The 23,042-nt window shown below is 36.6% G+C and overlaps 1 protein-coding gene across 1 annotated transcript in view; it reads right to left on the bottom strand.

Moving 5' to 3' along the window:
* Window positions 1-13,493: 13,493 nt before the first annotated feature.
* Window positions 13,494-23,042, bottom strand: part of LOC125775608 (uncharacterized) — a 92,346-nt gene continuing 82,797 nt past the window's right edge. The window contains exons 2-4 of the mRNA XM_049446260.1: window positions 14,851-15,043; window positions 14,613-14,792; window positions 13,494-14,544 (exon numbers count right to left, since the gene is read on the bottom strand). Coding sequence (XP_049302217.1) covers window positions 14,416-14,544; window positions 14,613-14,792; window positions 14,851-14,994 — 453 coding nt within the window. The 5' untranslated portion in view covers window positions 14,995-15,043 and the 3' untranslated portion in view covers window positions 13,494-14,415. The remainder of the gene's footprint in view (window positions 14,545-14,612; window positions 14,793-14,850; window positions 15,044-23,042) is intronic.

Below are 23,042 nucleotides of genomic sequence, written 5' to 3'. Positions count from 1 at the left end.
TGGCTGTCTCCGGATCGAATAACCACCAACCAGATCGATCATGTTGTGATAGACGGAAGACACGTCTCCAGTGTTTTAGATGTGCGTGCGCTCCGAGGTCCTAACATCGACTCGGACCACTATATTGTTGCAGCCAAAATTCGCACCCGCCTCTGTGCAGAAAAAAAACGAACGCCAACAAACACAAGGAAGGTGCGACGTCGAGAAGCTGCAATCACAACAGACAGCCGAAAGATTTTCCACTCGGCTTGCACTCCTGCTCTCTGAGAGCACTCGCCAACAACTCGGTATAAGGGAACTGTGGGACGGCATTTCAAACTCCTTACGTACAGCTGCAACCGAAACCATTGGTTTTCGGAAAGTGCAAAACAGCTGGTACGACGAGAAGTGCTGTGTCGCAGCGGAGAGAAAACAGGCTGCCTACCTCGCAACGTTACGATCGACCACAACACGTGCGGGACGGGATAGATACCGAGAGTTGAAGAGGGAAGCGAGACGCATTTGCAGACAGAAGAAGAAAGAGGCCGAAATGCGTGAGTACGAACAGCTTGATAAGCTGGCCGGCAGAGGTAATGCTCGAAAATTCTACGAAAAAATGCGGCGGCTTACAGAAGGTTTCAAGACCGGAGCATACTCCTGTAGAACCCCCAAAGGTGATCTTGCCACCGATGCCCAGAGCATACTTAGATTATGGAGGGAACACTTCTCCAGCCTGCTGAATGACAGTGAACACATAACATCAGGAAAAGGCGAATCCGATTCCCCAATCGATGACGATGGAGCAGACGTTCCATTACCTGGCCATGAAGAAGTTCGAATAGCAGTTTCCCGCCTGAAGAACAACAAAGCGGCAGGGGCCGACGGATTGCCGGCCGAGCTATTCAAACACGGCGGCGAAGAACTGATAAGGTGCATGCATCAGCTTCTTTGCAAAATATGGTTAGATGAAAGCATGCCCAACGATTGGAATTTAAGTGTACTCTGCCCAATCCATAAAAAAGGAGACTCCACAATCTGCGCCTACTACCGTGGGATAAGCCTCCTCAACATCGCGTACAAGGTTCTATCGAGCGTATTGTGTGAAAGATTAAATCCCACCGTCAACAAACTGATTGGACCTTATCAGTGTGGCTTCAGACCTGGTAAATCAACAACCGACCAGATATTCACCATGCGCCAAATCTTGGAAAAGACCCGTGAAAGGAGAATCGACACTCACCACCTATTCGTCGATTTCAAAGCTGCTTTCGACAGCACGAAAAGGAGCTGCCTTTATGCCGCGATGTCTGAATTTGGTATCCCCGCAAAACTAATACGGCTGTGTAAACTGACGTTGAGCAACACGAAAAGCTCCATCAGGATCGGGAAGGACCTCTCCGAGCCGTTCGATACCAAACGAGGTTTCAGAAAAGGCGACTCCCTATCGTGCAACTTTTTCAATCTGCTGCTGGAGAAAATTATTAGAGCTGCAGAACTGAATCGAGCAGGTACAATCTTTTATAAGAGCGTACAGCTGCTGGCGTATGCCGATGATATTGATATCATCGGTCTCAACACCCGCGCCGTTAGTTTTGCTTTCTCCAGACTGAACAAGGAAGCAACGCAAATGGGTCTGGCAGTGAACGAGGGCAAGACGAAATATCTCCTGTCATCCAACAAACAGTCGTCGCACTCGCGACTTGGCTCTCACGTCACTGTTGACAGTCATAACTTTGAAGTTGTAGATAATTTCGTTTATCTTGGAACCAGCGTAAACACCACCAACAATGTCAGCCAGGAAATCCAACGCAGGATTACTCTTGCCAATAGGTGCTACTTCGGACTGAGTAGGCAATTGAAAAGTAAAGTCCTCTCTCGACGAACAAAAACCAAACTCTATAATTCGCTCATAATTCCCGTCCTGCTATATGGTGCAGAGGCTTGGACGATGACAACAACCGATGAGTCGACGTTGCGAGTTTTCGAGAGAAAAGTTCTGCGAAAGATTTATGGTCCTTTGCGCGTTGGCCACGGCGAATATCGCATTCGATGGAACGATGAGCTGTACGAGATATACGATGACATTGACATAGTTCAGCGAATTAAAAGACAGCGGCTACGCTGGCTAGGTCATGTTGTCCGGATGGATGAAAACACTCCAGCTCTGAAAGTATTCGACGCAGTACCCGCCGCGGGAAGCAGAGGAAGAGGAAGACCTCCACTCCGGTGGAAGGATCAAGAAGAGAAGGACCTGGCCTCGCTTGGAATATCCAATTGGCGCCACGTAGCGAAGAGAAGAAACGCGCTGTTGTTGACTCGGCTATAATCGCGTAAGCGGTGTCTACGCCAGTAAAGAAGAAGAAGAACATGGCATTGGGATTTTGCTTTCGTAATCTGTGGAATATATCGTCCGTCACATCTTTTTTGTATTTATCCCACAATTGTTGAGGATTTGAAAGACCAGATGTCGCTACTAACACAGCAAATAGCTCTCTCATCTTGCCTGTTGGTCTACATTGAGCAGCTTCTTTCTGTGTCACATCCCAATGGTTGTCATTCTCCAGTAATCTTCTTGCCTCACATGCCTTTCGAAATATAGAATAATCTTGTATGTTGTATTCTTTTAGATCATTGAAAAAGGTAGGTCCGCGCAAATGGTGTAAAATCATGCGTAGACAAAAACATTCCATGTTACTAACATGAACTGTATAAACTCGTCCTAAAGCATCTCCAGATTTGACTTCAGGCCAATCCTGAACAGAGGTATCTTGAATGCGGCGTTTCCAAGTTTTCCTACTTGCATCCCAAGTATAATACCTCGGCACCTCGACATAAAGAAGCGTTTTTGCAAACCCATCTCTGATACAAAGATCAAAAAAAGCGGTAAGAGTGGTTTTTGGCGGAGTAGTTATTCGTTCGTGGGAATTGTGTTCATTAAAATAAACGCGTTCACCATTTTCTAAATGCACGCTGAGATGTGTCACGCTGGGATGCTATCTATTATCTATTTGATCGGGTCGTAACTTACCTTTTAACCACAATAATATATGGACATGTGGCAGTCCACGTTTCTGCCATTCGACAGAGTACATAAATCAGCGCGTTTCTCCGAACTCTCGGCCTTTATTAATCACATCCATTAACTTTTAGTCTAAAAACTCTTGCGACTACATCATGTCTATCTATTGCGATTTGCCCCGGCATCAACTCAGTAAACGTGACGAATAAGTTAGGGTGACCATGTGTACGCACATAAACAAACGCGTCCTGAGTATATTCGTGTAAGTACCGCAGGCTATTTACAAATGAAGACCGTAAAATGACCATGCGACCTAAGTTATTTGGATTTAAATTAGCGTCATTTGCCACAGCGTCTCGAAGATGGATGTAATTCTCTGCTCTTAGTTTAGTTTGATTTAATGATATATACCGTAACCTCTCGCTTTCAACTTTAACGTACATGCCAACGTAAAACTAATTGGCCAGTTGCTTGCATCTTTGTAAAATGTTAAAGTTGTTTTCTCGTATCATCATGTTGTAGGCGTAAAAATTCATGAATGAAACCTTTTTGTTATGCAAAGGAAGACCTGTTACATAATCAATTTGAGGAACTTGAAAGTGGTACCCCTCTTGTCCCTTACTAAATATGATCGTATATTGCAACGCATCATAAAGTTTATGAGTATCAGGCACCCTGGTTAATGTGTCCTCTTCGGCCTGTAAAACTATATCACGGGAAGCAAACTGTTCGCCCGTAACCATGACTTCATTTATTAACAGTAACAGTAAAACAGTATCTCTTACGATTCCAGCTTCGTTTTCTTCATCGCACATGAAATAAAGTTGCAAAAACTTTGGTTGTTCATTATTTGCGGGAAGTAAGGAACCAATCCTGTTATACACCTGTCCTTGGATAGTAAAAGTAGATGAAAATTTAGGCATTACGACCTCCTTATCTACACCAAATTACGTCATCTGAAAGAATTATACTTTGTAATCCTGCTTAAAAACCGGCACCATTCGTTACTGTCGTATAAAAGTACAGATTTAAGAGGTTTCTCTGGCTCGCCAAGTAATGGAATTTTAACCTTTCCACCAGAATAGCACATACCTGGAGTTTCTTCTTTCCATTTCAGTGCTTCACAATATCTGCATTTTTTATCCATTCTCTCAATTATACCGAATCGGTAATTAACATAGTCGATCAAAGCGGCGCCATTAAATGCCTCCCACGTACTCATTGAAAACGTACGTCTTCTTTCTGCCTGCCGTTCAGCACTTAAAAGACGTCGTCTTTGTGATTCTTCGTCAGTCTCTGCCGCAATCAATTGCGCGTGACGTTCGGCATCTAAAACTCGACGTGTCTGAGTCTGTTCCACTGTCTCAGAAGCTCTTTGAGATGCGTGGCGTTCAGCATCCAGGGTCTGACGGGCCTGAGTCTGCGTAAACGTCTCAGGAGCCCTTTGAGATGCGTGGCGCTCAGCATCTAAGGTCCTATAGGTTTGAGTCTGCGTATAGGTCTCAGAGGCCGTTTGAGATGCGTGGCGTTCAGCATTCAGGGTCTGACGGGCCTGAGTCTGTGTAAAACTCTCGAAAGCCCTTAGAGATGCGTGGCGTGCAGCATCCAAGGCCCGACGGGCCCGGCTCTGCTCTGAGGTCTCAGAAGCTCTTTGAGTCGCATGACGCTGAAAATCTAACATCTGACGCGTTTGAGTCTGCTCTTTAGATTCTTGGCTTCTAGCAACTTTTCCAGTTTGAGCTCTGCTAGAACTACGACTTAGATTGGATTTACGTTTGCGTGGCATATCGAAAACAATAATTAAAGGTTTTTTAAATCGGTAGTTTTAAAAACTACAACGTAAAACAATGTTTTATAAAAACTTCGATAAAGCAAGCCTTTTTACTTAAAACCTAAATATCTAAATCAATCAATAACGTATTGAACCTAAACAACTATGCACCTGACACACCTTTTATACCTAAAACCACATCCTGATGTGAGCTAAATAACACTTAACCCACACATGAATTGAGAATTAACAAATGAAAGCGACTGCAAAAATAAAGAATAATACATATCTGAGTAAACCTAGAGATATAAATGATTGGTTAAGAAAATACCTACATCTAACAGCTACCTTAACTACCTAATTATAAAAATCTATCTCCTAACTAAATTTCATCAAAATTCGTTCAGCCGTTTCGGCATGATAGAGCAAAACTCCCACCAAAAATTATAAAAAAAATCACTAACCTAGGCCTACTTCCTACCCCGTAAGAACGATGACGTGATTATTTATAGCCTATGACCATTTCTAGGTTATCATCTATATCACCACACCAAACTTCATCAAAATCCGTTCAGCCGTTTAGGCGTGAAAGAGTAACAGACAGACAGAGTTACTTTCGCATTTATTATATTAATATGGAGTATTTTTTTATTTTTATTTATTTATTTACAAGAATTATAATTATAAATAATTATTCCACTTAATAACTAAAGCACTGGCTGCCAAGGCCTTCGGCTTGTAATATGGAGTAATTTTGACAGCTGGTTACGCATTGTCAATGATCCACATTAGAAGAGTAAGAGAGAGAGAATAAACAAAGAAAATAAACTTTGTGTGTAATATGTATGTATGCACATATGTATGTGTATGGTAACATAAATATTTTCATTGAGATTTAAGGAATGTTGTTGATGATTGGTATGTTTTATACAACATTTCAAAATGGAATATACTTCATAATACTGATTTCAACTATATTAGGATGAATTTCACGATTACTTCGAATTTCCTTCAAGAAACAATTGTTGATTTGATGTTTCTTCGCAAAACCAGGTTTGCCATATTCACATTTTATTGAAAATGTATTAATAATTAGTACTAGATTTCTTCAGAGCTGCATACTAGCACAAGTAAATTTATCGCAGGAAAGTTTCTTGACCGTTTCTTAAGCATTTTTTTATATGAAGTTTTTACGTTTCTTGAGAGCTGGATACTAAGCTTTAACAAAGAAAGGAATTACGTGAAAGTACAAACAAAGAAAACGTTGTCGTTGAAAAATCCTTCATATTTGGTTTTTAGGATGTGACCGCGCTCGTTTTCCTCATAATTGTAAACAATTCAACAACTTGTTTAACTATGAATGTGCAAGTGATTTTTAAATTAATAAATTTAGCTAAAAGAAAACAAAATAAAATGTGAAATTTGAAATTTGAATTTATATTAATGTTTAAAGTGGATAATTCGGCACAATTCCGATTTCTTTGGCGCCGCGATTTGAAGGTACCGTTAGAAAGAGGAAGTCCTCCTGATTAAAAAACATGTTATAGGGTCCGCTAACGCTTAGTTTACGAGATATTGGACCTTAAAATTCAAAAATCCGCAAAATTCGAACATTTCAAGAAGCTATTTCAACACGATAAACACACTTTATTCACATTTCCTTCTTTAAATTAATTAAATTACACTATAATCTTTTAAATAAATCCACATTTTACACTTTTAGCAGGTTTTTTACCTAAAAAATCTTTATTTTAAAAATTACATTGTTTACGAGTGTAAACTCGTTTGAACCTCATTTGTTTACTAAAAATGACGATGAAATGAAGGGCTGCCATGTAATGATAAGGCATTTCGCTGAAATTCCTCTTTTTCGTAAAAATTCTTCTATTCATGCATATGGATATTTTCTTTTTTAAATTTATTAAGCAAATAAGTAATATTATATACATGTATTAATATATAGTTGTTAGTATTATTGTATAATAATATTATATATACATATGTATAAGTAATATTATATAATAATATTACGTAATAAAGTGTAAAGTGTACAGTACAGTACGAAAACTCAATTTTTGTTTCAATATGAGTGCATGATAGCCGAAAAACGTAACCACTTTGTAACCAAAACTCATATTTTAAATATAATAATATATTATCGTCGCCTAAAATAAAAAACAATGTATCATCAAAAATAAATGGAAATCGCTGAATGATATAATAACCAAAATGCATCCATTTTATAACGAAAACTTAAATTTTGTTTCAATGTTGGATATAAAGTAGTTATATTTTTTGGTTATCAAGCACTCACATTGAAACAAAATTTCAGTTTTGGATATAAAATAGTTATATTTTTTGGGTATTATGCCCTCAAATTCATATTTTAAAAACAATAATATATATATCGTCACCTAAAATACAAACCAACGTACACTGAAAATAATGGACAGACTAGAATTTAGGAAAGTGCGCCCTTGTTTTAAAAAGCTCAAAATATACTTAAATATAGTAAAATTTACTCAAAGTATGTAAAGTTCCTTTAATATGAGTAAGTCGTACCCTTCAATTTTAGGACGATCGTACTTAAAATAAGAAAATCGATGTCTTATTTTAAGTTCATGGCATTTTTCTATATTTTAGTAAAATTGTACAGAAAACAAGTCATTTTTAGACTTTATAAGTGAAAGAAGTTCAATTTTACTTGGTTTAAGGAAAATATTTACTTAAACTTTCAACAAGTAAAAATTTATTCAATTTAAGGATGACTCAACCTTATGCGAACCGACTATTTACTTAACTCAAACTTTGATATAAGGTCATGCTTCCTTATTTTAAGTTCAACCATACATACATACATGGATTGTTTCTCTTTACTCTAATGCAAGCAGACATGAATTCTCTCAAAATAAAGCAGCGATAATCATATTTGGGTCGGCTTTAGTATACCATCCCAGGATTTCTGGAATAAAATGGGTATGGTCGGATAGAGGAGATTCTCCAGATCACGAATATATAGCCGCAGGAAGCTTATAGTTTTCGAGTTATTCGCGTTTTAAGTTGAAAATTTGCAATATTTTAATTACATATTTTCGATATATAAAAAAATATATAAATAATATAGTACAAAAATAGCTTTTAATAAACATTTAAATTATTGTTAAATTAGATTATTTAAGAATAACAAATGAATTACAAACTGTTATATAATCAGTGTTACCTTATCGACATCATTTGTAAAAATAAATGTGTCAAATAATCAGTGTTACTATAGTAAAATATTTTACAAACTAAAATAAAAAAAAATTTATAAAAAAATATTATACCCTAAATACAGGAAACATAATCGTTGATAAACATTAAAAAATATATAAAAAATTTAAGTGGCTGCCAATGTAAAAATGAGTTCTACGGGAGAAAAAAAATGTACATATATACCCGGTGTTGGACCGACCACGGTTAGTTCTACGCGAAAAAAAATGGTACACCCCGGTGTTGGACCGACCAGGGTTATTTTTTTGAAGCGCGGCCGAAGGTCGCCCACGCAAAAAGGAGTACTACGCGAAAAAAATTTGATACACCCCGGTGTTGGACCGACCAGGGTTATTTTTTTGAAGCACGGCCTAAGGCCGCCCACGCAAAAAGGAGTTCTACGCGAAAAAAATTTGATACACCCCGGTGTTGGACCGACCAGGGTTACTGTTTTTTATAGGTTGTTGATTTTCGTATTTGGGGTATAATCTGTTCCCTTTATTTCATTTAGTTATTTTAAAAATGATGTTGATAAGGTAACACTGATTATATGACAGTTTGTAATTCATTTGTTATTCTTAAATAATCAAATACAACAATAATTTAAATGTGTATTAAAAGCTACTTTTTCACTATATTATATAAAATAAATGTGTGCAAATGAATAAGTGATGTGTTAGTGTATATAAAAGTGAAAAATATAAGTGCAAAATTAATTTTATATATCGAAAATATGTAATTAAAATATTGCAAATTTTCAACTTAAAACGCGAATAACTCGAAAACTATAAGCTTCCTGCGGCTATAGCCATATATATTCGTGATCTGGAGAATCTCCTCTATCCGACCATACTCATTTTATTCCCGAAATCCTGGGATGGTGTACTAAATTCTTCCTCATATTTTATTGAACAGTGACAAGCAGAGATAAAGAGATCCACAACTCTCCTGTCACTGGAAATGTGAGAGCCGCTCACCTACCGATCTTTGACAGTTGACTAGATTGGGTAGGTGTTGACGTTTTGCAATTGGAATGACTGGAACGGCCAGATTGAAATTATACCAAAAATATGTGTGAACGGAGGAATTTGTTGCCGCCGTTCAAGATCGCTAATAAAAATTTAAAACAATGAAAATCAAAGAAAATGCGAAATTTATTTCATGAAATGTTTTGTAATTTGATGCATAATAGAATTAATTTTCTTTTACAATTGGTTAAAAACATTTATTAATTGAGAACTAACAGGCTTAATTCACCTTATTAAGTATTGAAAGAGCGAAAGTCAGTTGTTTTAATATACCATAAAATCATAAAAAAGGAATTAAGTAGTTTCGCCATATATTAAAAGTCCAATATGTAATAATTAGCAATCGTAATAAATGTTGGGTATTTTAATTTAAAATGCCCAAAAATTCTTATTTTGTTCGATCTGGCCATAATAGAAAATGTTATAAAAAACGCTTATTTTGAGGCGCTCTCACACTGGTATAAGTTGGGTTGGGAATGAGCGAAGTCTTGAATTTAATAAACTTATACAAGCATAAATCAGCAGCCCTATTCTCATGCCCTCACAAAAGTCACCAACCTCACCACAGTGATGTTTCTCACTATAGTGAGGGTTACCTTATTCTGGCGAAAATTCAAAAGCTCAAATGCTCACTATTATCACAAATATCTGTGACGTGTGAAAGCAGCCATCATAATACAAAACATCTGTGTTTGTTTTGTTTTGTTTTAAAAAAAAAATTGAGAATTGAGTGTTATAATTAGCATGGAGGAGCTATTCTTTGTATATGCGGCAATTGTTGAGGAGGAGGAATCGGGGGGTAGGAGGAAAATGTTGAAGGATTTGCGAGAAAAAGCGATCCTTTTGCTATGCAGGAAACAACATTTATTAATACATTTCGATTCCCAAAATCGCTATGTAAATTACTTATAAGTGAATTGGTGCCGCATGATGTGCAGAAGTCAAATATACCTTTTGATCTGCGTTTCCTGGCGTGTTTATATTTTTACGGGCATGGCTCTTACCAAAAATGCGTTGGTAATAGTTATATGCTCTCTATGAGCCAGCCCCCTGTGTCTAGAGCTCTGCACTTTATTTCGAAATTAATTGTGGATGTTAAGGGCAGTGAAATTTGTTTCCCTTCAAGCGCGCAGGATGTTTCGGATACAAAGAAGGGGTAAGATAAATAAATAAAAATAAATATAAATAAATAAATAAATTTTTTCGTAAAGATTTTACACGAAATTTGGGATCAAGGGCACAATCGGCGCAATCGATTATACCCATATTGGGATTGTTTCACCCTCAAGCACAGACGCTACTACTCCTCTCTCGCTTTTCATGAACCGGAAAGGATTTTACAGCCTTAATGTAGAAGCAGTACGTAATGTTCTATATTATACAAACTATTTACCAATCTTTCTATTAACACATATATATTAGGGTGTGTCATTCTGAGGCAACCTTTTTTTGTCAACTGAAAAAAAGGCTCAAAACTTTCGAAAATGCGTAAAAAAAAGTCACTCAAAAGATGAGCTCTTAATATTAATATTAAGAGGTGCCTATTTCAAATTTTCTGTTTTCCATATAAATTACATGGAAAAAAAATCATTTTTTTTTGTGGTGGTTATTGTGCGGAGGTTTTATATGTGCCCCCAATAGCTGCCAGTAGGGATGGTAAACTCGACTCCGATTCTACTCGAAAATCGAGTTTTCTCGTAAAATAGTCGATTTTTAAAAATCGATTTTCAGTAGTCGAAGTGGATTAAGAATCGGTTCTTGACATTCGAAAAATCGATTATTTTACGAGAAAACTCGATTCTCGAGTAGAATCGGGATCGAGTTTACCATCCCTACTGGCAGCCATCGGGGCACATATAAGACCTCCGCACAATAACCACCACAAAAAAAATGATTTTTTTTCCATGTAATTTATATGGAAAACAGAAAATTTGAAATAGGCACCTCTTAATATTAATATTAAGAGCTCATCTTTTGAGTGACTTTTTTTTACACATTTTCGAAAGTTTTGAGCCTGTTTTTCAGTTGAAAAAAAAGGTTGCCTCAGAATGGCACACTCTAATATATATATATTTGCATTTTTGGCAGGTTTGTGATCATCGACTTCTGTTCACCGCTGTCAACGCGAGATATCCCGGGTCTTGCCATGATTCTGGTATTTGGACCACGTCACCAGCACGTATGCACCTCACAAATACCTATAACACGCAAAGTGATTCGTGGTTGTTAGGTGACCAAGGATATCCATTGGAGCCATGGCTGTTAACGCCAGTCGCTGAACCTTCAAATTCAAGGGAAGTGCGTTACAATTAGTTGCACGCCAAAGCACGTAATACCTTTGGTGTTTTGAAGTCACGATTTCGGTGCCTCTCAAAACACAGCATTCTTCATTACAGCCCTGAAAAAGCGTCTTTGATTATTTACGCGTGTACAATTCTTCACAACATTTTACTGAAGCATGGTGTGGCTGCAGACCTTGGCTTCGAAGAAGTTTTAGAAGAATCACAAGACACCGAAATTGTTTTCGAAAACCCCAATTTTACGGAAGGTGCTAGAGTAAGAGAACGTTACATCATGTCTTTATAATATACATACATATGTATGTATATATTTCCAGTGGCGTTATGTACTATAAATATATATAAATACTAGCTGACCCGGCGAACTTCGCCCCCCTCAATTTTAATTTTTTTTGGAAGTCATAAACTCGTATAACTTTACCACAAATAATATAAACTTCAAACAACGCATTTTCATTTAATGTTTTTAATGTTTGTAGCGCCATCTACTGTAACATACCGCACTTACTCAATACCGCTGTTAGCGCCACCAATTGGTGGATAGCTCTTTGCTAATAATAAACAAATAATTTGCAATAAATAAATAATGCGACTATAAGGAGAGTTATAAACTATCCTATCTTTCAAGTTGGACCAAACTGCACACAGTGTTAAAAATTTCATTAAAATCGGTTTAGTAGTTTAGGAGTCCATCGCAAACAAACAAGGTGACACGTGATTTTTATATATTAAGATATATGTACATTAGAGTGGGTAAATTTGTATGGAGCAAAAAAAATGCACCAAGCGGTTATCAAAATCGTAAACTACGATGAATTCTAAGAAAATTTGCCCAAGAAACCATGGCTCTAAAATCAAAACGGAGCCTCCGGTTTTTAACGAGAAACTTTTCATTTGTTTTTTTTTTTTCAATAAATGAAATGGAAAATAGTAACAACTACTGGGGCCGAAAACATCAAGCAGTGACCGTAGAGCTGCTGCTACACCTTCTCATCAGCGTTCTTTTTGTGATGCATATCAAATTGATCTTAAGATCTCCATATACTTGCAATTTTGAGAAAGTGCTCTACACAAATTTAAAACATTCAAAAATGTTATTGAATCTTTTAAGAAAACTAACAAAAGTGGTTATGTCTGGATTTGATCGAAAGGAAATTCCAAGAGCTTTAGAAGCTGTATAGATAATGGTCTAATTTTGATGTTTAGGTTAACGTTAAAAAAGTTTTTTATGAAATTGGCATCAATACACAAGATATGTAAAAGCTCATAGGTTTTATAATTTTAAGAAATAAAACGTTGTGACCCTTAAAGATAAAGTATATGTTTCCTCTCAATTAAATGTAACAAGCAAACAAACCAGTGCAATGGTCTGTCTAACAGCACTTCAAACCGTCGTCATATGCCGTTTTCCGTGCCAGTATTGCTGACTTCACCGTCGCAGCAAATACCAACCAGATCGAAAAGAGCTAAGTTCTTTTTAACAAAGAAGTCATATAGCAGCTTTTTTTTGTTTTTGGAATGATTTGATTTTTTTTTTTACTAAATGAAACAGTATACGTAACAACTACTAGAGTCGAAAACATAAAGCAGTGACCGTACAGAAAAATACTGTTATATGGGAGGTGGCCGTAGTTTTTGCCCAATTTTAATCATTTTCATAATCTCACCTAACTAGGTACAATCTAAAATGTGTACCAAATTTAGTCGAAATCGATAAAGAAGTTCCAGAGATTTACATATCGCTCATTTGCTGCAAGACCGGCATAAGTCAAAAAAATCGATTCGCCAGAAAACGCGTTTAAAGTTTTCAACTTACTACAACCTTACACGGTGACTCCAACCTTACACCTCTTCTCAAGCGGAGCATATAAGAGGTATTCATATGAATTTTTCACTCAACATGAAGTATGATATAACGAACAATTCTGCAGCATTAACTCCAAAATCACGTTTTTTGAATTATGCCGGTCTTGCAGCAAATGAGCGATATGCACTCAAAAGTGGGCGGTGACATGCCAAAATTTTCATATTGTCGAATTTCTGGCTGCAATACAACACCGAATACCAAACTCAAGATGTTTCCCTTCAACAGTTATTAAAATTTCGATCTTTAGTGTTTTCAAAAATTACCGTTATATGGTAGGTGGGTGTGGTTATTATCCGATTTCGATCATTTTCCAGATATCTCTTAAGTAGGCATTGTGTAATATGTATACCAAATTTGAACGTAATCGGTGGGGTGGTTCCAGAGATATGCATATGAACTCATAAGTGGGCAGTGCCACGCCCCCTATAAAAAATTTCTGTACTGTCGAATTTTCTGCTTAAATACAACATCACATACCAAATTTGAGCAAATTAGCTTCGATAGCTACAAAACAAGCAAACAATCGACAGTGGAATAGGAATTGGATTTTTTTTTACAAAATACAATATACGAAATTTTCTCGCTAAAAACCGGAGGCTCGATTTTCATTTTAGACCCATGGTTTCTTGGGCAAATTTTCTTAGAATTCATCGTAGTTTACGATTTTGATAACCGCTTTGTCAAGAAAAAAATTGACCCACTCTAATGTACATATATGTATGTAAGCTACTTACTGTCTCTGTACATTTTACTTCCTCTAAGAATGAATAAAAAGACATCTACATATGTTTAAATAATTCATTTTATTTTATTTTATTTATTAAATAATTCATTTTATTTCATTTAATTTTTTTTTATTTTTTTACATTTTTATTGTTACTTATCTAATTTCTCTGACAATTTAGCCATAATCTCTGACAGCGAGGTTAGTGCTTTTGTCATTTCGGTCAGCACCCCTGTCATCTGCACATTTTGCGCTACAGTTGTCCTTTGTCGAGCAATGGCCTCCTCCTCTCGCTTTTCCCGAGCCTCCATTTTCTTTAGCACTGTCCCAAGCATCTTCGCTGCAGTCAATTTTTCAGGAGGGATGTAAGAAGGAGATGGCATAGGAGAAGATAAGATGGGAGGAGGTAAGGAAGAAGATGGAGGTGATGGTGACGAAGAAAAATGAGGTGATGGCGAGGAAGAAAAATTTAAAGTTAGAGCAGGAAAAGCTGGAACAGGCGATGTGACTGCTGGCGAGGATGCTGGAGCAGGCGATGCGACTGTTGTGTTGGCGCTGGAGCAGGCGATGTGACTGTTGGTGTATTTAAATACAACGGCAAAACCTGTAAGTATAAAACGGACCAATTATTGCCTCATATATAGTCCGACAAATATTAAATTAAAATATTACCTGGTGACCCAAAGTCACAACAGCCGGCAATCCATCCACCGCTGCTGCTCCAAAAGTTGAAACTGCTTGCTCTTCGAATTCGCTCATTCCATTTATCGGAGGGCCTCCACCAGTCGCTTGCGCATGTGCCTTCAGTTTGCGCGCTCGCGATCGCAACTGATGTTTCCAATGCATCAATGACTATAGAAACATACATATTTTATTAATGTGAAACATACACAAGCATTTAAGAACTTACCTCCCTCCACTTGGCTGCCGACCGAGTAGGACCTCTTAAGGCATTTAAATTATCTGCTAACTCCGACCAAAGTATTTGCAGCCCTTGAGGGTTGGTCGGAGTTAGCTTCCCCCGTTGCAACTCAGGATGCGGCTTGCAAAACATTATGTAATGTTGCAGCTGCTCCTGAGTTGTGCTTTCCGTTTTTGTACGCCTAGAAATATATGAAATTATTGTATATATGCTGATTATCCATTGTTGTGTACTTTTTTGTTTGCTTTTTTTTTTTTAAACAGCTGTTTGACAGCTAAAAGCTTTTTATCTCACGTGGTGACTTTTTTAAGCTATTTTCTTATGAGGTTTGCGCAAGAATAGCCTCACAAGAAATCTCTCAAATATTTCCTCTCAACTCAGTTGAGAGGTTTCTTCAGAATAGGGCTGCAAAATATTATTGCACATTACATTTGTAAAAAAAAGGATCTTTATCCTTGGTATTATTTTCTTTTTCCCAGAAATACATTTGTAAACAAAAGGATCTTAATCCTTTTTTTATTTTCCACATAAAAGATTTCAAACGTGCGCTACCATCAGCTACCTACCCGACGGCATTTCGCAAATGATAAAATAAATTTTTCAAGAGCTCAAAGCATGCGCTACATCAGCTCGAACCTACCTACCCTACGCCTTTGCGCTAATGATTCTATCATGATAGCAAATGCCCACATACAGATTTGGCAATGGTAATAGCAATTCGTTTGACAGCTAGTATTCTATAAATTCTATCGTGTCGAGATGCCCCGTTATGTGCTATAAAATATGTTAAATACAAATGTGGAAATTGTTTTCGAAGTGGACAAAGTGTACAAAATATTGGAATTATTTGATTTAATAGATTTGTACGATTTACTGAAAGGTAAGTGTGAAAATAATATTGTGAAATAGATACAAGTGCAAACATGTGCCTTTTGAAAATGCATATGTAAGTATGTACATACATTAAATTTTTGTGCAGCATTACCAAAGTTAACTGTTAACTATACATATGCATGCAAGAAAAAAGGCGTCGCGAACGTTTTTGCTTTGTATTAATTTTTGTTGTTTTAAGAACACAACATTACGGAGGAAAGTTTAAAGTTTATGCAGAGCAGCCACATTAATGATTTATTGCCCAAAGAACTTTTGGGACGCAAAATTATTTTTGAACAGAGATTGAAGGAGTGCCAAATAGAACAAGGAGTGGTAATTATGAAATGAAAATCTAAATAATGAAATAACTAATCAAAACAAATTGCAGCGCGTTGAAATTTTATCTTTTTCATCAGGAAGCACAACGCCCGGATCAGGATCAACAGAATCCATTTCTTCTAGTTTTCTTTGTGCGGTTAATGATTTAAATGAAGTAAGTTATATTTTGCGTTTCTGAGTAACTTACAAAAAAATTTAGTAGATTTCGTTATTAGGAATTTTAAAATCTAACGTGAATGGAATTGCTGTTTTAAATTACTTTGAAAATAATCAAAGTTTATCAACCAAGCCTCCGAAACTTTTATGTTCCTCGATCACGGAATACTTAATTTATAACAAAATTAAGCCAACAAGATTTAATTATTCGAATTTAGCGAACAAAATTAATAAACACCTTTTCCCAAAGGAATCTAAGGTAATGCAATAGATTTAAAAAAAAATGGATTTGATTTTAGGTTTGCTTATTAATTTACTGTTTACAGGATACTTACTACTTATACAAAAAGTGTAAAAAGCCAAGTGGCAATTTATACGCGCACTATCACAACAGCATTTACAAACTACGAAAAGCCTAAGTTTCTGTTAATCCTGAACCAGCGAAACTGCATTCGTCTGTTTCGTTATTCTTCTTCTTCTTTACTGGCGTAGACACCGCTTACGCGATTATAGCCGAGTCAACAACAGCGCGCCAGTCGTTTTTTCTCTTCGTTACGTGGCGCCAATTGGATATTCCAAGCGAGGCCAGGTCCTTCTCCACTTGGTCCTTCCACCGGAGTGGAGGTCTTCCTCTTCCTCTGCTTCCCGCGGCGAGTACTGCGTCGAATACTTTCAGAGCTGGAGTGTTTTCATCCATCCTGACAACATGACCTAGCCAGCGTAGCCGCTGTCTTTTAATTCGCTGAACTATGTCAATGTCGTCGTATATCTCGTACAGCTCATCGTTCCATCGAATGCGATATTCGCCGTGGCCAACGCGCAAAGGACCTTAAATCTTTCGCAGAACTTTTCTCTCGAAAACTCGTAACGTCGACTCATCGGTTGTTGTCATCGTCCAAGCCTCTGCACCATATAGCAGGGCGGGGATTATGAGCGACTTATAGAGTTTGGTTTTTGTTCGTCGAGAGAGGACTTTACTTTTCAATTGCCTACTCAGTCCGAAGCAGCACCTGTTGGCAAGAGTTATCCTGCGTTGGATTTCTAGGCTGACATTATTGGTGGTGTTTACGCTGGTTCCAAGATAGACGAAATTATCTACAACTTCAAAGTTATGACTGTCAACAGTGACGTGAGTGCCAAGTCGCGAGTGCGACGACTGTTTGTTTGATGACAGGAGATATTTCGTCTTGCCCTCGTTCACTGCCAGACCCATTTGCGTTGCTTCCTTGTTCAGTCTGGAGAAAGCAGAACTAACGGCGCGGGTGTTGAGACCGATGATATCAATATCATCGGCATACGCCAGCAGCTGTACACTCTTATAAAAGATTGTACCTGCTCGATTCAGTTCTGCAGCTGTAATAATTTTCTCCAGCAGCAGATTGAAAAAGTTGCACGATAGGGAGTCGCCTTGTCTGAAACCTCGTTTGGTATCGAATGGCTCGGAGAGGTCCTTCCCGATCCTGACGGAGCTTTTCGTGTCGCTCAACGTTAGTTTACACAGCCGTATTAGTTTTGCGGGGATACCAAATTCAGACATCGCGGCATAAAGGCAGCTCCTTTTCGTGCTGTCGAAAGCAGCTTTGAAATCGACGAATAGGTGGTGAGTGTCGATTCTCTTTTCACGGGTCTTTTCCAAGATTTGGCGCATGGTGAATATCTGGTCGGTTGTTGATTTACCAGGTCTGAAGCCACACTGATATGGTCCAATCAGTTTGTTGACGGTGGGCGCAGATTGTGGGGTCTCCTTTTTTATGGATTGGGCATAGCACACTTAAATTCCAATCTTTGGGCATGCTTTCATCCAACCATATTTTGCAAAGAAGCTGATGCATGCTCCTTATCAGTTCTTCGCCGCCGTGTTTGAATAGCTCGGCCGGCAGTCCGTCGGCACCTGCCGCTTTGTTGTTCTTCAGGCGGGCAACTGCTATTCGAACTTCTTCATGGCCAGGTAATGGAACGTCTGCTCCATCGTCATCGATTGGGGAATCGGGTTCGTCTTCTCCTGGTGTTATGTGTTCACTGCCATTCAGTGTTCGCTCCATAATCTAAGTATGCTCTGGGCATCGGTGGCTAGATCACCTTGGGGGATTCTACAAGAGTATGCTCCGGTCTTGAAACCTTCTGTAAGCTGCCGCATTTTTTCGTAGAATTATCGAGCATTACCCCTGTCGGCCAGCTTATCAAGCTGTTCGTACTCACGCGTTTCGGCCTCTTTCTTCTTCTGTCTGCAAATGCGTCTCGCTTCCCTCTTCAACTCTCGGTATCTATCCCATCCCGCACGTGTTGTGGTCGATCGAAACGTTGCGAGGTAGGCAGCCTGTTTTCTCTTCGCTGCGACACGGCACTCCTCGTCGTACCAGCTGTTCTTTTGCACTTTCCGAAAACCAATGGTTTCGGTTGCAGCTGTACGTAAGGAGTTTGAAATGCCGTCCCACAGCTCCCTTATACCGAGTTGTTGACGAGTGCTCTCAGAGAGCAGGAGTGCAAGCCGAGTAGAAAATCTTTCGGCTGTCTGTTGTGATTGCAGCTTCTCGACGTCGAACCTTCTTTGTGTTTGTTGGCGTGCGTTTTTTTTCTGCACAGAGGCGAGTGCGAATTTTGGCTGCAACAATATGGTGGTCCGAGTCGATGTTAGGACCTCGGAGCGCACGCACATCTAAAACACTGGAGACGTGTCTTCCGTCTATCACAACATGATCGATCTGGTTGGTGGTTATTCGATCCGGAGACAGCCAGGTAGCTTGATGTATCTTCTTATGCTGGAATCTAGTAGGTCCCCAAACCCAGCGCACAACCCTAAGTAGGGGATATTTCGCCTTCTCACTTTAGCTCGCCTTCAAACGGATGTTCTTAGGCTACCCAGAGGATACTTGGTCAAAGACCGGAAGTCGTGAGCTGCTTGAGTCATGTGTAAAAGAATCGTTTCTGGCCACTCCCAAGTGAATGGCGATCAGAGAACTTTCCTCACTTGCGTGAACTTCTGCACATGACTCCATCCTCCGTTGAATTTAGATAAAAAGCTTAATGCAGATTTATATTCAAACGAAAACGAAGCGAAATATTGGCTTAAAAACAACATTGAAACATACGATAAAGTGGTAAAATACTGGAATATTACATACGAGACAAGACAAATGTTTTTTAATTCAACAATTACAACAAACGATATTTTAACAGAGTGGCCAATTCTAAAGCAACAGTTTGGATATTTTTTGGTAAAACGTTGTTTCGTCTGTGTGATTATTTAATTACAAGAGATTTGTTTGTTTCATGGATCGAATTGGACTTTGAAAAAAATATCCTCTAAAATCAAACTGCTTGTTGGAAGAATTGGAAAATCTCAAAACCAAATTTATACCGCGTTTTAACAATTACGTCAAAGACAAATATGGTCTTCAATTATTGGAAAAATTAACAACTAATATTGATAAAGGTTAGCTTCAATTGCTTTACATTATGAAATGTATCAAGGAGTAATAATAATACTCTTATATTTGCTTTGTAGACACACGTATGTTAAAACCGACTCATCGCAAAAAAAAAAAAAACAAGAAAACAACTTTATTTGAGTCCAAAGGAGCATTTCTTATACATGCTGCTACCAGGCAAGAGCTTCAACATAAGATACTTGAAGGTATCAATAAGTGAAAAGCTGGAGAAACAGTTCAACCACAGTTGTGCGGAATCGGTGAAGATGATATAAATTTGACGGAAGTTTATGTATGTATTCTTCGCTAACAGCTATTACAAAGTAGGAAATTTTGTGTAAAGCATAGATGTTTGCTTAAAATTATTCGCAACGTTAGATTTAGAATACCCAGCAGAGTGCAAACAAGTGTGGGAGTTCTTGGCGAAATATTTCTTTAATTTGACACACGAAAAGTTGAGCTGTGTTTCATCGCTTATTAACGATCTCTCTTAATTTAAGAAATGGTAATCTGTTTTGTCTGTGGTGAAATATTTTTTCAATGTGAAAAGTTATTCACACATCTGCAGTATGTTCATCATAAAGGTGCTGTAGATTATTTCCAATGCTGTTTTCTAGAGTGTAAACATAAATTTGATAATTTTAAGTCATTTCGTCGCCATATGAGCAATGAGGAAAAAAGCATGGACATACAGATAGTGAAACTGCATTTAATATTTCTATTGATTCTGAAATCAATTCAAGTTCAAAAAAAAAGAAAATAAAAACAGTACTGAAAAACTAACATCAAATGTAAACTTAAATTTGTTAAAAGAAAACTGTTTAAAATTTACATTAGAAAAATATTCCAACACCTACTTGCACCGAATAGAAGTAACGTGACAAAAAAAAAATATAACAAGTCTTATAACTTGTCCAATTAGTGAGGAATTGGAAAAAATTGTAAAAAAATTAGAGCCAGATCATAGCGAAGTTCGTGAGAATTTAAATGAGCTAATATCGTTTTGTAAGGCACCATTCGCCAGTTTTTCTTCAGAGTATTCATTTGTTAAAACGTTATTAGATTCAGATACATACGTACGAAAAACCTTCTGTAATCCAAATTGATAATTCACTTTCTAACTTGGTTTCATGTAATTTCAAAGCAATAGACGAATCAATAGCAGCAGGTATTTTGTGTCCAATAAAATTCCAACTTAAAAAATATTTTGAATTACCGGAAGTGTATGAAAAATTTCAAAATAATAAAGCTATTTTATCAAGAAGTGTCTCACTTAAAAATTTTATATATTGATCGCTTTGGAAGCGAAAATGCCAAAATTCTGAACGTATTATGTTTCCTATTTTCTTGTATTTCGACGATATAGAATTAAACAATCCCTTAAGTTCTCACATAGAGCCTATTTTAGCAGCTTATTATTCTTTGCCTTCAGCACCTACTTGTTTAAATCATAAATTAAAATTAATTTTTCCAGCAGCTTTATTTAAATCAAAACACGTAAAAAAAATTCGGTAATGATCGATGTTTATACAAATTAATTGAAATATTTAACGATTTAGAACAAAATGGATTGCAAATAAAAGTAAATAACCAAGTTAAAACTATTTATTTTGCACTAAGTCTTGTTTTTGGTGACAACTTGGCTATGAATTATACATTAGGGTTTTCACGATCTTTTTCTTCTAACTATTTTTGTAGATTCTGTAAAACAAGCTAAACAGAATGCCAAAATGATTGTGACGAATTCAAATTAGTAACGTACAACTAACAGGTGTCAGAGAAAATTCGATTTTCAATAAATTGCATAGTTTTCATTTTATTGAAAATTTCGCCGTCGACCTTCTGCATGATCTTTTTGAAGGCGTTCTCAATTATGATTTATGTCACATAATAATGTATTTTATTGAAAATAAGTTTTTTGATCTAGTCTTTTTAAACTGTCAAAAAGCTAATTTCGATTATGATTTAACTGAAAAAGGTAATAAGTCACCGCCACTCAAAACAGAACACCTAAAGAACTTTAAACTTAAAATGACCGGGAGAGAAATGATGTGCTTTGTATACATTTTCCCATTACTCGTTGGTGAAAAAATACCTAAAAATAATAAAGTATGGTTATTTTTATTAAATTTGAGCGAACTGGTTGATTTAGTGCTTTTTTCAGAATTTTTTGAAATAGACATTCAAAGCCTCCAAGAGCACATCATACTTCATAATGAACAATATGTTCATTTATTTAAAGATACGTTGAAATCTAAACACCATTTTTTAATTCACTATTGTAAAATAATAAGAGAATCTGGACCATTGATAAATCTTTGGACGATTTTGTTTGAGGGCAAACATAGACAATTAAAAACGTACGCAAAAAACATCGAGAAAAAACATATTATTATCTTTGGCAAGGAAACTTACATTTTGTTTTTCTGAATTTATATAAAATTTTGAAATTTTAGAATATAACTGCAGCAACCGACAATACACCGCGAAAACTTCAACATATAACAATGAATTTAAAAAGCACTTCACAACTGATATTACGGATGAAATAATTTGTTATTCATTTGTAAAGCGATATGGCACAATATTTAAAAAAGATTTTATAATATTTTTTTATAAACCCCAATTTACAGCGTACAAAATTTGTGAAGTCTTTAAACTAGAAAATAATATAAATTTGCTATGCAATGAAATCAAAATTAATAAATTTGAGAGCCATTTTCAGTCCTATTTAACAGGAGGAGAATTGCAAAACTTTTATATATTTAATTTAAAAGATATTATTTTCCCTATTATTAAGTATTATAATGTAAATAATAATAAGTATTTAAAACCTAAGTTTATTTTTTAAGAACAATGAACTGAAATCAATGAAAAAAATAAGTTTTAAAAACATAAGTTTAATTTTAAGAACAATGAAATGAAATAAATGAAAAAAAATAAGTTTTTGCATTTTTATTTAAGGCAATTCCATTAGTATTAAATGAGACAGGGATACTTAATTCTAGAGTCAAAGACCTTTTAATCTAAGGAAGTGGTTTCTATTTGATGGTCTTATATTAAGAACGTCTTTACTTTAAATTAAAGACAACAATGTTCTTCGTTTAAGAGAATTTCCTTTAATTTAAGGCAATATTTTCCTCTTTTTAAGGAAACCATATCGCTCATTTGCTGCAAGACCGACATAATTCAAAAAACGTGATTTTTGAGTTAATGCTGCAGAATTGTTCGTTATATCATACTTCATGTTGAGTGAAAAATTCATATGAATACCTCTTATATGCTCCGCTTGAGAAGAGGTGTAAGGTTGGAGTCACCGTGTAAGGTTGTAGTAAGTTGAAAACTTTAAACGCGTTTTCTGGCGAATCGATTTTTTTGACTTAT

This window comes from Bactrocera dorsalis, chromosome 1 (genome assembly GCF_023373825.1).
Source record: "Bactrocera dorsalis isolate Fly_Bdor chromosome 1, ASM2337382v1, whole genome shotgun sequence".
Classification (NCBI taxonomy): domain Eukaryota; kingdom Metazoa; phylum Arthropoda; class Insecta; order Diptera; family Tephritidae; genus Bactrocera; species Bactrocera dorsalis.
Note: the sequence above shows the minus strand (reverse complement) of the source record. Positions and strands in the feature narration are given on the sequence as shown.